The sequence below is a fragment of the Astatotilapia calliptera genome, chromosome 17 (genome assembly GCF_900246225.1).
Source record: "Astatotilapia calliptera chromosome 17, fAstCal1.2, whole genome shotgun sequence".
NCBI classification, from domain to species: Eukaryota; Metazoa; Chordata; class Actinopteri; order Cichliformes; family Cichlidae; genus Astatotilapia; species Astatotilapia calliptera.
The window spans coordinates 31,262,323-31,277,914 of NC_039318.1; the positions used below are offsets into that span (position 1 = coordinate 31,262,323).

General features: G+C 42.7%; 1 protein-coding gene across 7 annotated transcripts in view; it reads left to right on the forward strand.

Moving 5' to 3' along the window:
- The window catches only part of prickle1b (prickle homolog 1b), an 80,054-nt gene extending 66,129 nt beyond the window's left edge, over positions 1-13,925 (forward strand). For 5 of the 7 annotated variants that reach the window (XM_026146846.1, XM_026146845.1, XM_026146849.1 and 2 more), the window contains exons 2-8: positions 5,689-5,886; positions 6,612-6,725; positions 8,198-8,335; positions 10,399-10,602; positions 10,690-10,876; positions 10,972-11,961; positions 12,047-13,925. In XM_026146846.1, coding sequence (XP_026002631.1) covers positions 5,701-5,886; positions 6,612-6,725; positions 8,198-8,335; positions 10,399-10,602; positions 10,690-10,876; positions 10,972-11,961; positions 12,047-13,014 — 2,787 coding nt within the window. In that variant the 5' untranslated portion in view covers positions 5,689-5,700 and the 3' untranslated portion in view covers positions 13,015-13,925. Of the gene's footprint in view, positions 1-831; positions 1,301-1,946; positions 1,997-5,688; positions 5,887-6,611; positions 6,726-8,197; positions 8,336-10,398; positions 10,603-10,689; positions 10,877-10,971; positions 11,962-12,046 lie in introns of those variants that run through there. The other 2 variants (XM_026146844.1, XM_026146850.1) reach the window with 2 other exon arrangements.
- Positions 13,926-15,592: the final 1,667 nt, after the last annotated feature.

Consider the following 15,592-nt stretch of genomic DNA (forward strand, 5'->3'; position numbering starts at 1 on the left):
TTAAATAAATGATGGATGGATGATGGTAAAATGAATGATGTTGGATACTAGACGTCTAACCAAGATACTTACTCACCTATTATAAACTATATAGTCTTTGAAGTCTTGTTCTACCCTATTTAATAGTTCTCCAGGATTAGTATTGTACATTAGTTGGATTTACAGTTTGTCATTGCTGCCCCTAGTGGCCAAAATATGTCATCATGAGTTTAAATTAGCTGTTTAAATGTACCATAATTTATCTCAGATTTCTTTTATCAGTGATGCCTCATTTTCATCAAGTAGCATTTACAATCAAACCTTTAAAGTACTCTTAATTTCCTCCTTTTTGAGCATAAGTTGTTTTTTTTTAGATGAGATAGTGGAGCAGCTGGACCTAGAACCAATTACCCACCACATGATCTAATCAGCAGATGAGGACAAATTAATGCAACATTATTAGAGCAAATGGCATGAGATTCATCAAAGTGGATGACCCCAGGAACCACGGTGAAAGAGAGCAGCCACTCGCATTATAAATAGAATTTTAATCCCTAACTGGAAAGTGAAGAGGAAGGGAGTTCATCATAAACATATGTGAGTATTTCAAAACGCTATATATTTTTAAAAAAATAGAAATCGCTTTTAAAGTTGAAGTTACTCTGAAAGTTGAAAGTGGCAGGGTCGACATGAACAGTTGTGTGGCTTGCAGTACAAGATGTTTTGGAAAGACAGGACAGACTGATAGAGACAAAGAAAGTGTGAGAGAGGAGAGTGAACATGTCATCTGGCTCTCAGGAATCCTTCAGCTAGTCTAGGGGAGGGGGGTGCAGGGTGGAGAGCTTGGTGTCAGGGGAAGGGGGTGTTGACTCTGAAGGTTGTGTGTGTGTGTGTGTTGTGTGAGTGATTGAAGTGTAGTGGCAGGCAGGGGGACTGAGGGAGGGGCTGACAAGGCTTGGCTGCCCCAAGAGCACACTCTCACAGTGGGATCAGAGACACTACAGATAGAGACGTCGCCCTCCCTGGCCTCACTCATCGCTCACTGGACCTTAAAAAATTTGGATTCCTAACTGAGTTGTTATCCTGCTCCAGAGTGAGAGCTATCCTCCTCTTAGGCTCTCATCATAGCTGATGTTGACTTTCAAAGGTTGAGACTTTGGCGTGGGACACTTCCTGACTGAGTGGGATCTGGATCTGATTAGAATGTGGATCCACTGGGCTTGATGCAGCAGACATGTAGCCAGAGCTGCGCGACCAGGGGATTGTGGAAGTGAATGAGGGCTTTATGCAAAGGGTGGAAAAGGAGATGCTGTTCCTGGAGGTAAGAGAAAAGTGGATGAGTAGGCGAAACTTACTGAAACTTGCAAACACGTTTGAACCTCTGCTGGTGGAAAATTCTTCCACAGGTCCAGCCATTACGCACACTTAGGAGGAACCTGTGTGTGTATGTATGCTTTGTATTTTAAAAACATCTTATTTTAGCATCTTGAGGCGGTGTGTACAGTTTTTTGAGAGGCTGTGCAGGTGGTCTTACTCCCGACTGTGTTAATCTCCTCTGCACCCCCTGACACCCATTTGGCTTTAAAATAACACTCTTTAGCAGTCAAAGAGCAGTGACCTCAGCCTTTGAACTCCACAATCTAATTGTTTTCCTAAATCGAATCGTACAGCACTCAGAAAAAAACCTTCTTTTTTGTTTATTTATTTTTATTCTAATACTTATAGACCATTATATGAACTGCAGGTAACTAAGCTTTAACTGTTGTTGGGAACTCTTCCTTTTACTTCATTTGAAAAGAACATTTAACTCACTCGATGACGGAGTACCCCCAGAAAACGGTCAGATAAGTGGGAGAGTCACACATGGTTAAGTTAGCTGGCTACATCTGGCCCCTGTTTACACATCCCCAATGATGTGATTCTTTAAACGTCTTCTTTTTTTTTTTTTTTTTTAGCCTGTTTAACCTCCTCCTGTGACGTCTTCGTTGTGACCCTGCTGCTGGATTCAGGCGAATAGGTGGACATTTTTTTTTGTTTTTGTTTTCCACAAAGGCAGTCATTGTGTTATTGCCAAGAGGTGACATGGTGAAATGTGAGTTGCTGTGTATGTTGGCTCAGGAATCCGCAGTCACCTTTTTCTCCTGTTAGTGGGATGAGAAGCAGGAGAGCCGCGGGGCAGACGGAAAGTGTTAGAGCTGCTAAACCATAAGCAAGCCACCCTCAAACTGATCAGCTAATGTCTAACTGACTGTAATACGAGCACCTCAGTGTTTCACCCGTTTTCTGGTTTTAGTGTCTTTAAAAAAAAAAAGGCATTTCCTGCTTTATTTTACTTACATGATAGGGATGTCCGACAGTGCTAATCCTATTATAAAAATAATGGGTACCTGCTGCTTCATACAAAGGTGTATTAAAAAAAAACACCCTACACAGACAGTGATATTTAAGGTTTTAAGTTTTAGCCCTCAGGCCTTCAAACCAATTCAGAAACAACTATATTATTGCTAATTTAGTGGCATTAAATAATCTTTATAATAAGAATTACTCATCTACATCTACTTACTGGTCTTAACTAGGTTAGACGAGATAAAGCAGAACAAGTAAAGAAAAGCTTCTGAGTGATAACATTATCTATTCTACCATAAAACCTGATAGATTAGTCACTGAGGAACAAAGCGACACTCAAAAAACCCTTTGTCCTGAGATAAGAGCTGTGGTTTAGACCTTAAACACCATTTGTAATCTGTAAATTTCAAGTTTTGAAGCCCTAGGCTTTATTCAACTGTATGCTAATTATGGGTATGTTAATACCTGTCTTCTTAGGGGGGTTGGATTGTGGTGGAGGAAACCCTGCCAGCCTGCTCACCTCACTCCCCAGGCTTTCCACTTTGCATTGTGAGTTCAGTTGCGGCTGATAGTTAACCTTTTGAAGGGGAAACTCATTCTTGTGGTTGCGTTTTTTTTTTCTGTCTTTGCTTGTTTCTTTGACACAGTTCAACAGTTCCTAACAGTCCTTAACCACTACCTCCCACTCTAATCATTTTTGCCCAGTCCACAAGTGACTGGGTATCACAATACACAAATCTTTGTCTGAGTAAGTTTGCAAGTTCTACAGGCATAGTTAACACTCAATATTTTGGTCAATGGCAGCTATTGAGACTATAATGTCCCCAATGGTGCTGCTCTTTTGTGAACGATCAATCCAGCGAGGTGGGCCGGTGTAAGATTTCTGACTGCTTTACCCCAAACAAGCCCTATTCTGGTCTGGATTTGCATGTCAAAGAGGGCAGGGCCAGAAAAATTGTTTTCGACACCTTCGAGACCAAAGTTGCTATCAGGTCAATAAAGGTGGGAGACACACAACAAGATGGATTGACCTCCAGTCATGTACGACTGTTATCAGCTTGTACAGAGAAACAACAAAAGCTGCTTGAAAGGCGGCTGACAGTGGAGTCACACCGCAGTCGAGTGGGCGCATGCAGTTCTCCACACCACTAAATCATTCATTGTTATTTTTGAATTATTTTGAACATCACTATAAACTCCATGCAGTGATCACCGCACGTGGGCATCCTTACAGCTGCTTGATAGGCTTCAAGCCTCGCTAGCATCGAGGATAAGACCAACAGATGCCTCGTGGCTAACAGATGGAAATTTCAGCTGCGTCTTGTTATGTCAGAGTATTACTAGCTTGGATTAAACCAAGCCTCTTTTTACTGACAGTAAAGTGATCCTGAAATGGTTTATTATGCACAACACACGTCAACCCAGTTAATCAAGTTCTGTAATCTCTGTATCTGTTCTTCGCCTAACTTGACATCCGATCCGCTTCAGTGCTTGATTTGTGAACTTACAGGTGATCGTATCACAACCACTTCATTTATAAACTATGTCATAAGAATGACATAGTTGCTTTCTTTCCATCTCTCTCTGGCATCTACCTTTTGTTGATGTTGCAATGGGCACAAGTCAAGTAAATGTATCATGGTGTATACATCTCCACTAGGGATGGGTATCGTTTAGGTTTTATCTGATACCGGTGCCAAATCGGTACTTTTGAAATGGTGCCGGTGCTCAAACGGTGCTCAAACCGGTGCTTAAAGAATGGAGAACACAAAATTGGTCCAAAAACCTCTCATGTTCAGCTGTTTTTTGTAAAAAGATAACAATGTTAGCCTTTTCTGCAGCTATGGGCCATATATGGTATCACTCTTGGCTGGAAGCAGTGCTTAAACAATGGAAAAAACACAAACTTTGTCCTAAACCTCTCATGTTTAACTGTTTTCCACTTTTTCTTTGGTCATTTTAGCCTTTTTGGCCAGGGTGAAGGGAGTATCTGCCATCAAACAAGAAGACAGCCGCATGTAGCTATGATGATGTTTGCTAGTTCACCTTACATGCATTAATGTAATAACGTGGTTAGCCTATTCAACGTAAATTACACACGAACAACATTAAGCTACTCACGCAGAGAAGAATGGCTGCTGCTGCCATCATCATCCTCATCATTTCTGCTACACTGGCAGGGCTAGGGGCCAGGACTCTGCTCTTCGGGTTTTTGGGGATGTTGCTAACTCCGGGTCTGATAACAGGCACCACACCCGCAGTAGATGCGCTTGGTGTGAGGTCTCGCAGCAAGCTATCAAATATGGCGCATTTCTGGGCTTTTAAAAAAAACGCTATGCGTCGCCAGGTGTTTCATCAGATTTGAGGTGTTACCTCCTTTGACAGTATCACAGTATCAGCTTAAAGCACTTGTTGCAGGCTGCTGAGTTTGCATATTTTGCTGTGAAGTACAGCCAGACTTTTGACCGCTTTGCCTTGGTCATTTTTAATCTGTAGCTCTGCTCTAAAAGAACGTACGTACCTGGCCCCGCCTACTATCCTCGGAAACGTAAAATGATTGGCTAGAATCTAAAGTGTATCACAGCTCAGGAAAAAAAGCACCGAAATAAAGCACCGAAATGTGCGCTGCTTTTCGGTCTGGTTACTACCGTTTATGTCAGAACCGGTGCCATCATGGCACCGGACATGGCACCCATCCCTAATCTCCACTTAAAAAGAAATGACTTTTTAAAACTGCTTATTGCAAACTGTGTCCTGCATGCTTACCATAGGGGGGGGGGAGCCTGGTATGATTTTTCCATTATAAATCTTTCATCAGAGTTTGTCTCGAGTATCCTTTGAAGATGGACAATTTTCACTCTTCCAGCATGGTCCTGTAATGGAATAAACAAAGGAAGCCTGATAAAGTACACTAATGGATGGAAAATAACATATTAGCTATTTTTGAGCATGACTCAAGAGGTTTGAATCGTGGAAGGATTCTGTGAGATGCCACGGAGAACTTGTCCTTTCTTCTCTGTTTGCTCTTTGCTCTTCTCGTATTTTTCTAGCCATTATGTTAAACTCTAAAAACAGCGCTGGGATAAGAGCAATTATCTTGTTGAGAAAGGAGAAGAAACAGAGATTAAAACTAATTGGCGGATTTGAGGCTTTTAAGAAATTCGGAGGACTTTACAGTAAGTGCAAAAAAAAATCCCAGATCAGCAGTATCCCAGCCAACTGGTGCCAAGAAGGTAAAAGCCAGAACTTTGTGTGTAATTAGAGAAAGTATATGAAGCAAACAGAGGAGGGCTAAAAAGCATATATGAATGAAAGGCTGGGTCTGTTCTTTATGACTCCTAATCCTTCTTTGTTTGCTTGCAGCACCCGTGTGTGATGAACCTGGAGCGCGGTGAGAGAGGGGAGCGTCCTTTACCCCGAGGCCCCGAGATGGAAACTCGCACTGGGGGGAAGATGGGGAAGATATCCGTGGGCTTCCAGAGGAGCTCCACCTCAGATGATGACTCCGGATGTGCGTTGGAAGAGTATGCGTGGGTGCCACCAGGACTCAGGCCTGAACAGGTAGGACCTTAATTCCCAAATTACTTAATTTGACCATTATGAAAAACACACACTTGCTTTTTTTTCTCACTGCTATGTCTCCCAGTGTTGTCTTTTGAATGGGTACAAACGTCCAAATTTTAGCTGACAAAGGATTTTTTTATTTTTTTTTTGTGAAAACCTGCAAGTTGATAGCAGGCTTTTAGTTTCGTTCAAACAAGGTTATGTGCACAGTGCATTCCCTATGCCCTAATAACAGATTAGTAGTGCTGCATGCTCAACTCAACATCTAGCTGTGGATTTTTAAAAATTTTTTTTGCATCTAGTAGTGTAAATACGGTGAACGCATTCATCGCATTTCAGTTAGAAATTGCTGTGGTCTCGCATATTTTCCTATATTTTCTTCATGGCACTGCTCACCAACAAACAAAAGTTTGTTCGTGTTTCCATTGCTCCTGTCAGGGGAAATTAACCAAGGCAAACATTAACATTTACAGTCCCTTTGCCGTCTCCCTTTTATGTGGAGAGATTTAACAGTCGGGCGCCTGTGACTGCAGAGGGGTTGACATGTTTGGCTGGGAGTGTCACAAAAAAAAGGAGCGTTGCTGTGTGTGCAGTCATTCTCCACTGATATCCTTCACCTGAATAGAAGAAAGAGGAAAAACTCCTCGTCTTTTGTTTCCTCTTGAAGAGATCAATCTGCCGGTTATTTGACAAAATTCCATTTAACATGTCTCCATCTCCAGGTCCAGATGTATTTCGCCTGCCTGCCAGAAGACAAGGTGCCATACGTCAACAGCCCAGGAGAGAAACACAGAATCAGACAGCTCCTATACCAGCTGCCGCCGCATGACAACGAGGTAGAGATCTTTATAGAAAAGAGACAGAACATATGAGAACTGAAGAGGAAATACGGAGCTCAGCCAAGATACGATGAAACTAACATTCATGTGTGACTATTGCTTTAAAAAAGTTGGCTTTTTCTGGCATTTTGTTATAACTTAGTTCAGTCTAAGAAGGTTTTTGAATGTGTTACAGCTGATTTTTTGTTTTTTTGTTTTGTTTTTTTACACACAATTCTAAAGGTGATCCTGAGAGGTCAGGAGTGCAACTTAGGAAAACACCAGCAAATACACAAATGGTGCAAAAGTCCACAAAATACAACAGCTGTTGGAAAAAAAGTTTAATAAAACATAAAGGGAATGGAAAAAAACATGCAACAGAAGTTGAAAAAAAGCCATGAGGGAAGTGTCTTTGGAGAGACGATAAGGTGACGGAACAGTTGCGGAAGTGACAGAAACCAAAACATCTCAAGGATTACTCTGAAACAAGCTTAAAAGAAGCAGAGGATTTATCTAATACTATAGACACATGTATGCTATTAGCCGTTTACTGTTAGCTTCTCACTTCTGCAGCAGTTTAATCACATTATTGTCTCCCCAAAAACACTTCTGTTTGCAGCATTTTTTTTCTATTTTCAGGTGTTTTCATAAACCAAATCCAGCAGTTGAGTAAATCTCACACAATCTTGCTGTTCTTTTTATAATAAAGCTGAAACAAGTGCTACATTCCCTCAACCCTGGTTTAAAAAAAACAAAAAAAACAAAACCAAAAAAGCCCTAATGTGACAGTAAAGCACAAGCCAGCCTCTTCTACATGGCTTTATGGTGTGTAAACCAGCACCCCTTTCACATCTGTGTTAATAGAGTTTACATTAGGCGATATGGTCGAGTGTTATCACCAGCATGGGGGAGGGAAGGGGTCCACTGACATAGGTGGTCTCTATGCACACAATAGGTACACACAAACAATGTTTGACTGAGCGGTTTGATGATGTTTGTTGGCAGACCTGGTGGTTGTGGAAGCAAACTGCCCGAGGATTCCTTGCGTAACTGTGGTTAGAAGGGATAAGCGCTTTGTGTGCATGGAAGGCAGTGAGCGTGTGCATCTGTGTGTGTGTGTGTGTGTGCGCGTATGAGCTCACACATCGTTTACTGTTGTTTAGAGAACAACCGAGCTGGTTGTTAGGACAGCCCTGGTCCTTTTTATCTGAACCTTCATCACCCGCTCTAAACACGGAGGAAGGGTTTGTGTATTGCTCATGTCATCCTTTCAACGCAACCTTGAGGAGGATTGACATTAATTAAACCCTTTTCCAGCCACATATGGACTCGCTGTGATAATTTCCCCCAAAGTTGCATGAAAAGATGAAAGCCAAAACATCCGCAGTAATTGCTGGAGGTCTCAAGATGCCGTTTCTCATCTTCCTCATCTAAATTGATCTTTTTGTTTCTCTCTCTCTTTTTTTTTTTTTTTTTTCTTTTATCAACAGGTGCGTTACTGCCACTCTCTAACAGAGGAAGAAAAGAGGGAGCTCCACATGTTTAGCACTCAGAGGAAGAGAGAGGCCCTGGGGAGAGGAACACCCAAAGTTCTACCCCGAGCTCTGCAACACACCCGCTGTGAAAATGTAGGTGCTACACATGAAAACTCATAACCACACATATACCCACATGCTGTAAGTGCACTAAAAGACCTAGCATCACTTAACACTCACATAGCCACGTGGTAATAATTTACAGGGAAACCAACTGGTGGGTCTTAAGTTATTTATATCATGTGCTACTAACATCCTCTATCCAATCCAAATGCCTGGCAACCCAAAGAACAACCTGATTGGCTAGTGTAGCGGCTTTAATCATCGACATAAACTTCCTTGTTAGGTAGGGCGAGAGAGGAAACAAGGAAATTGGGAGGATCGTGTTTAAATCAAGTAGACAAGCTAGTTTTTCATGAGGAAATCAGCCAATTTCCTCCTGCCCCACTATATCCCAGCGTGACAGACTGCAACAAGAATCCAAAGGTTAATAAGTCATTCTTACTATAGTCTTCAAATCCAGTTTTTTCCAAAGCAGTCACACTATGTGGTATATAATTCCAAATTTACTGTTTGTTTACAGTATATGCAGCTGGTTGTAAGACTTTATGGCGATGTGGAGATGGCTTTTTTTTTTTTTTTTTTTTGCCTTTATGTGGACAGGCCAATTTTTTTTTTCATGATTATTTGTAAATATTTTTTGGAAAGTTGGACTTTTGGGAAAAGAGCCACCTTGGTTCCATTTTCCGGCTGAAGTCACAAGGAGCAAACAACAAAAATGGCAACAATCCTAAAGCCCAATCTCTTATTTTATACCGCTCATTTAGCGATGCATAACATTTAGTGCCAGTCAAACCATCCTTGATCATGTTTCTGAAAAACTTCCCTTCAGTGCAGCAGATGTAAATATTAGTATTGTGTGGCTTCCGCCAAATTCAAGCAAGTGAGCCACATCCTCTGTCGGGTATCCAAGAAGAACAGATGAAATGCGGCCATGTGTATTCCCCCAGACAGGCAGATGAAGTCTGTCACCATCTGAAAACAGTTGCTAACATGGGGATGCAAGGTCACAGACACTGAACGGACTAACATGATGACCAGCGACCACGCGCATGTGGTTAGGCACATCGGAAATGCATGTGTATTCACTCAGCCTCTGCAAGCTGTTATCACCCTCTAACTCAGACAGCCATGCTTCTACTGCACATGCGATTCAAAAATATATCATGAAGACAATTGGACACACACTTTGTCAGGCTCTAGTTTCCTGGTGCCTGACTTTCAGCAACAGGCAACACCCCCATATCCAAGGCCCCTTTCTGTTCACCCTTGTATAATAATGGTTAACAGCTGGGCACGCAATCCCATGCTGCCTATGGGTGTCTCATAACTCTGCCTAGTTATATAAAGACTCTACATTCAGACATGCTCGGACCATCTCTGCGGAGTCATATGAGTCTTCCACTTAGAACCAAGGTCGAGTGCTTTCTGTTTTAAGATTACAGGACAAAAACGCTGCCCACTTCCTCAGTTATGTCTAATGAATAATTGAGGGTTTCATTGCAGAGTAAACAGCCGCTGATTGAAATCCAGAGAAAGCCAAATAAGTTTGAGCTTGTCCTCTAATCTTCCGTTGGTAAAGCAGGGCTAGATTCGTGTTTTCTTTTTTTAAATGAACACATTTACCTACTTGCAAAGTGTTGTAACTCGGGAAGATTTACATGTGCAATCTTTTTTTAATAGCAAGCTGTGTTGCCGTGAAAAGATTACCTTTCATTGAGGATTATCATTAAATAGGAGTCATTGATGCGTTTTTAAATACACTCCTTTGGCATTTGCACTATGACAACCTGTTGTTTGGCCTTCTTTGTCTTAGCATCACTGCAAATGGAACGTCAGCAGATATGATATATTTTGAATATCTATCTCATCTCATTTATCTCTTCTTTGTTTGCCCTGCACGGGTCGTGGGTATCAACTGTATCTTACACGTACTGTAAAATGTCATTCCTCTATGCAATTGTTTCTTTATTTACCCCCACACATTTATTCTCAAGGTAGGGTATTTATCACCTAAGCAGAGCTATGTTCTCAATGAACTCTCAGTATTCCCTCCCGCCTTTGGAATCTCATGGGTTATCTGTTGTGTTTATCAGTGCTGTGGAGACATCAAGGGAGGCGAGATGGCAATTTTTGCATCCAGAGCAGGACCGAACCCCTGCTGGCACCCGGCGTGCTTCGTGTGTGCCACATGTCAAGAACTCTTGGTGGATCTGATCTATTTCTACCATAGTGGCAAGATCCTCTGCGGCAGACACCACGCCGAGCTTCTAAAACCGCGATGTTCTTCCTGTGATGAGGTAAATGGCAGTAATGGTATACTGGGTACTGTTAATGTTTTAAAAGGATTCCTCATAATTAACATTAGAATATGCTTTTCCCGTTAGATCATCTTTGCAGATGAGTGCACTGAAGCAGAGGGTCGTCATTGGCACATGAAGCACTTTGCCTGTTTTGAGTGTGGGACAATGCTAGGAGGCCAGCGGTACATCATGAAGGATGGAAGGCCCTACTGCTGTGGGTGCTTTGAGTCATTGTACGCAGAGTACTGTGAATCCTGTGGTGAAAACATTGGTAAGTTATATTTTCACTTCATTCCCCTATACTAAAAACAACAACAACTGATGTATTCTTTTGTGTACTTAATTTTTTTTAATCATATCATATAGGTGTTGACCATGCCCAGATGACCTATGAAGGTGTACACTGGCATGCCACTGACCAGTGCTTCTGTTGTGCCCAGTGTAAGACATCCTTGCTGGGTTGCCCATTCCTGCCCAAGCAAGGTCACATCTATTGCTCAAAGGCCTGCAGCCAGGGGGAAGACATTCATGCCTCAGACTCATCTGATTCTGCATTCCAGTCTGCTCGTTCACGTGAATCCCGGCGCAGTGTTCGTATGGGGAAGAGCAGCAGGCCAGCTGAACAATGGAGGCAGTCACAGCTTTTCAATCCTCCTGCCACCGTCCCCTCGTTTGAGCACAAGCTTGAAAATGGTGAGGGTGAAGCAGACGCCGATGGTGACATTGATATTGTAGGGCGTAAGCTTGCTCATTTCGGCCTGGATGAGGAGAGGTTCTGGCGAGAGCGGGAGGAGCCGGATGCAGGGGGAGAGGAGGATCCAGAAGAGTGGGCCCAGCACGAAGACTATATGACTCAGCTTCTACTCAAGTTTGGTGACCGTGGGATGGTACACCAACTTCAGCAACCATCCCAAAAATCTCCTAGTCTTTCTGGTGACACAAACAGGCTAATAAGTATGTCTGATCCCTGGCTAAAGCCCGATACTACACCTATGGGGATTGCTTCTCCCACTCCTGCCAGTCCCACCCAGAGTCATTCTTCCAGTCAATCCCGAGCCAACAGCCTTAGCCCTGGACTGATGAGCAAGAAGAACCTGCCTGAAATGTATTGGGCCCAATCGCAGGACGGGCTGGGAGATTCAGCCTATGGGAGCCACCCAGGTCCTGCCAGTGCCAGAAAGATCCAAGAATTGGAGTTGGACCAAGATCAGGACCAGTCTGGGGCAAGACAGGCCTTCTGGGCAGACAGCAGACAGTGGTATGAAGACTCTTTGGAGTGTATTGCTGATGAGCTGAGGAATGTTGAAAAGAGTGTTGGAGACTCCATGGATTCCCTGGCTCTTTCAAATATCACTGGTAAGGAGATGTTTATATGAATTTAATTGTTTTGTTTTATTAAAAAAAAAGCTCAAAATTGACCTTCCTTGTTCATCCTCCTTAGGTGCATCAGTGGATGGAGATGGGAGGGACAGACCTTCAGTCTATACCCTTCATCCCATGCAGAATCCCTTGGTGGCAGAGAACTGTGAAAAGATGAGCAACATGGGAACGTTTAATTCCTCTCATCTTCATCACAGTGCCAATTCCCTCAATCTAAAACTGGACAAGGGAAATGAAGATGACGAGGAAGAAATAGCACTGACATTGAGGGGAGACACACAAGGTGGCATTCACTCATTGTCTCCACATTCGGAAGACCTTCCTGCCACCTTTGTTCATGCTCCAGCTCTGAGGAGAAGCAAGTCCCAATCCCGGCCCCCTCAGATGGTCAAGTTCTCAGAAGACACTGTGGATAATGGATATAATGATGGATATGAGGTCAATATCAGAAAGCACCCCATGAGTGAGAAGCCACACAGAAGGGCATACTGTCCAGATGAGATGGGCAGAGAAAGAATCCGCCCGACAAGCCACATAGGGCGCAACAGGCAGCACCACCACCGGTCAGGCAGGCACCATAGGAGCCGCAAGACTCGGTCAGACAATGCCCTTCACATGGTGCCTTTGGAGAAGGCGCAGAGGCCGTATGAGCCCCAACAGCAAGGTCTTGTAAATCCGCCATATGGTGCTATGCTCCTGCAACATCCTTCACAAAGGTTGCCAGTTGCTTATCCCCAAACTCGATCTGACTATATGCTTGGGAGCTCGATGCATAATGACCCACGGGTTGAGCACTTCATGGGGCTCTACAGAGATGAGGATGACTCATGCTCTACTTGCTCTTCCTCATCATCGGACTCTGAGGAGGAGGGCTATTTTCTAGGTCAGCCAATCCCTCAGCCCCGATCTACTGTGCGCTACTATGCAGAGGACTACCCAACAAGGGTCACGGCCCTTTCTTCCCAGAGCCATGGCCCACAGACTGGTCGGCAGAAGAGTCAACGGTCCAAAAACTGTATAATTTCTTAAAAACACCAGAGTGTATTTACTTGAGAATCTGCACAATGCCAAACAATGCGGTCAAGATTTTCAGTATGTATGGTGGTTTACACAGATCAAATCTGAGATTAGAATGGCAGCACTAACATGTAGTGTATGGCCAAATTCAAAATGCATATCGTATTTCAGGCCTATATCGACTGAAACAAGACGTCTTTAATTTCAACTCTTAGGACCACAAAAAAGATGTGCAACATATAGTTTTTGTGTGTGTGTGTGTGTGTGTGTGTGTGTGTGTGTGCGTGTGTTCAAAGGTGGCCTCAGTACTGGGTCTTACTGATTTTCAGCACTAAGATAATGCACGGACTGATAAAGTTGAACACATTTTGCTTCAGATTATGTACAGCTGGCGGTGGAGAAGTTAAACTTTAATTTCAGCTTTTGCTATTCAGTTTTACTTTTTAAAATGTTTTATGTTCATTTAATTTTTGCAGCAGTATCTTTTCTGTATTAAAGTGGCACAAAGGTTAATAACGTAGAACATAGAAACTAACCAAATAATTATTTAAAACATAATACAAAATTAAAATGTACATACTAAGTTAAGATTTTAATACTGCTATTTTTATATCCATGTTTAAAATGGTTGTTTTGCTTGAAGTCTATGATTAAAAAAATGTTTTAATAGTGAAAAGAACTCTTAATATGTTATGAGAAACGACTAAGACAGTGCCACTTTCTTCAGTTACGTGCCATGCTATTCAATAACAGTGCCACATATATTCCACTATTGGTGTACAATTTCTAAAATGACTGGCAGACCCACCAGTATTTTCCATATTCAGCCCAGCTGTTCACTACCATTGCTCTGAAATAATCAGCAAAAATGCTTTGTGATGTAAAAACGCTTGTAATAAATATTTTTCTTCAAAGCCTCAAAACTGACTGTTCTGTTATTGAGTTTGGAAATTGTTATTGCAACCACAGACTACTTAAAAGGCCGGCTCATGTGTTTCTGGACCATGCATTTTGACATTGCATTATAGCTCTTGGTCATCAATAGCTATACAACGCTGCACGAAAAACCTTGAATGCTTTGGTTGCTTGCAGATTGCCATGGTTTCCAGTAGATTACATGGAAGATCCCAACTTGTGTGCAAACACTCGCAAACTATTTGAAACTGAAAAGTATGACACAAACCAGAAGTGGAGAACTTTTGCTTTCAAAGTAAACATTTTTTTTCACTTTTGAAATTCAATGGTTGCAGGGAAAGGCATAACTTTTTACTTTGAAGGCAAACGTTCCCCGTTTCTGGATTGTGTTGCACTTTCTCCAAATTTTACTACAGCTCAGAACAATTGGCAAACATTTACAGACAAGTTGGCATTTTCTGAACAAACTGTGGGCAACTGCTGCAATCTACTAGAGAGCAAAGCAATCACAAGCATGGTTTTTGTACAGCACGCTATTTTCACCTGGTCACAGCCCGCAACCACATGTATCAACTGGTCAGGGAATACACAGCCGCCAAATTTTCTAGGCTATAGCTTTCTAGGCAAGCTACAGTGGGGCAAAAAAGTATTTAGTCAGCCACCGATTATGCAAGTTCCCCCACTTAAAATGATGATAGAGGTCAGTAATTTGCACCAGAGGTACACTTCAACTGTGAGAGACAGAATGTGAAAAAAAAATCCATGAATCCACATGGTAGGATTTGTAAAGAATTTATTCGTAAATCAGGGTGGAAAATAAGTATTTGGTCAATAACAAAAATACAACTCAATACTTTGTAACATAACCTTTGTTGGCAATAACAGAGGTCAAACGTTTACTATAGGTCTTTACCAGGTTTGCACACACAGTAGCTGGTATTTTGGCCCATTCCTCCATGCAGATCTTCTCGAGAGCAGTGATGTTTTGGGGCTGTCACCGAGCAACACGGACTTTCAACTCCCGCCACAGATTTTCTATGGGGTTGAGGTCTGGAGACTGGCTAGGCCACTCCAGGACTTTCAAATGCTTCTTACGGAGCCACTCCTTTGTTGCCCGGGCGGTGTGTTTTGGATCATTGTCATGTTGGAAGACCCAGCCTCGTTTCATCTTCAAAGTTCTCACTGATGGAAGGAGGTTTTGGCTTAAAATCTCATGATACATGGTCCCATTCATTCTGTCCTTAACACGGATCAGTCGTCCTGTCCCCTTGGCAGAAAAACAGCCCCATAGCATGATGTTTCCACCCCCATGCTTCACAGTAGGTATGGTGTTCTTGGGATGCAACTCAGTATTCTTCTTCCTCCAAACACGACGAGTTGAGTTTATACCAAAAAGTTCTACTTTGGTTTCATCTGACCACATGACATTCTCCCAATCCTCTGCTGTATCATCCATGTGCTCTCTGGCAAACTTCAGACGGCCTGGACATGCACTGGCTTCAGCAGCGGAACACGTCTGGCACTGCGGGATTTGATTCCCTGCCGTTGTAGTGTGTTACTGATGGTGACCTTTGTTACTTTGGTCCCAGCTCTCTGCAGGTCATTCACCAGGTCCCCCCGTGTGGTTCTGGGATCTTTGCTCACCGTTCTCATGATCATTTTGACCCCACGGGAT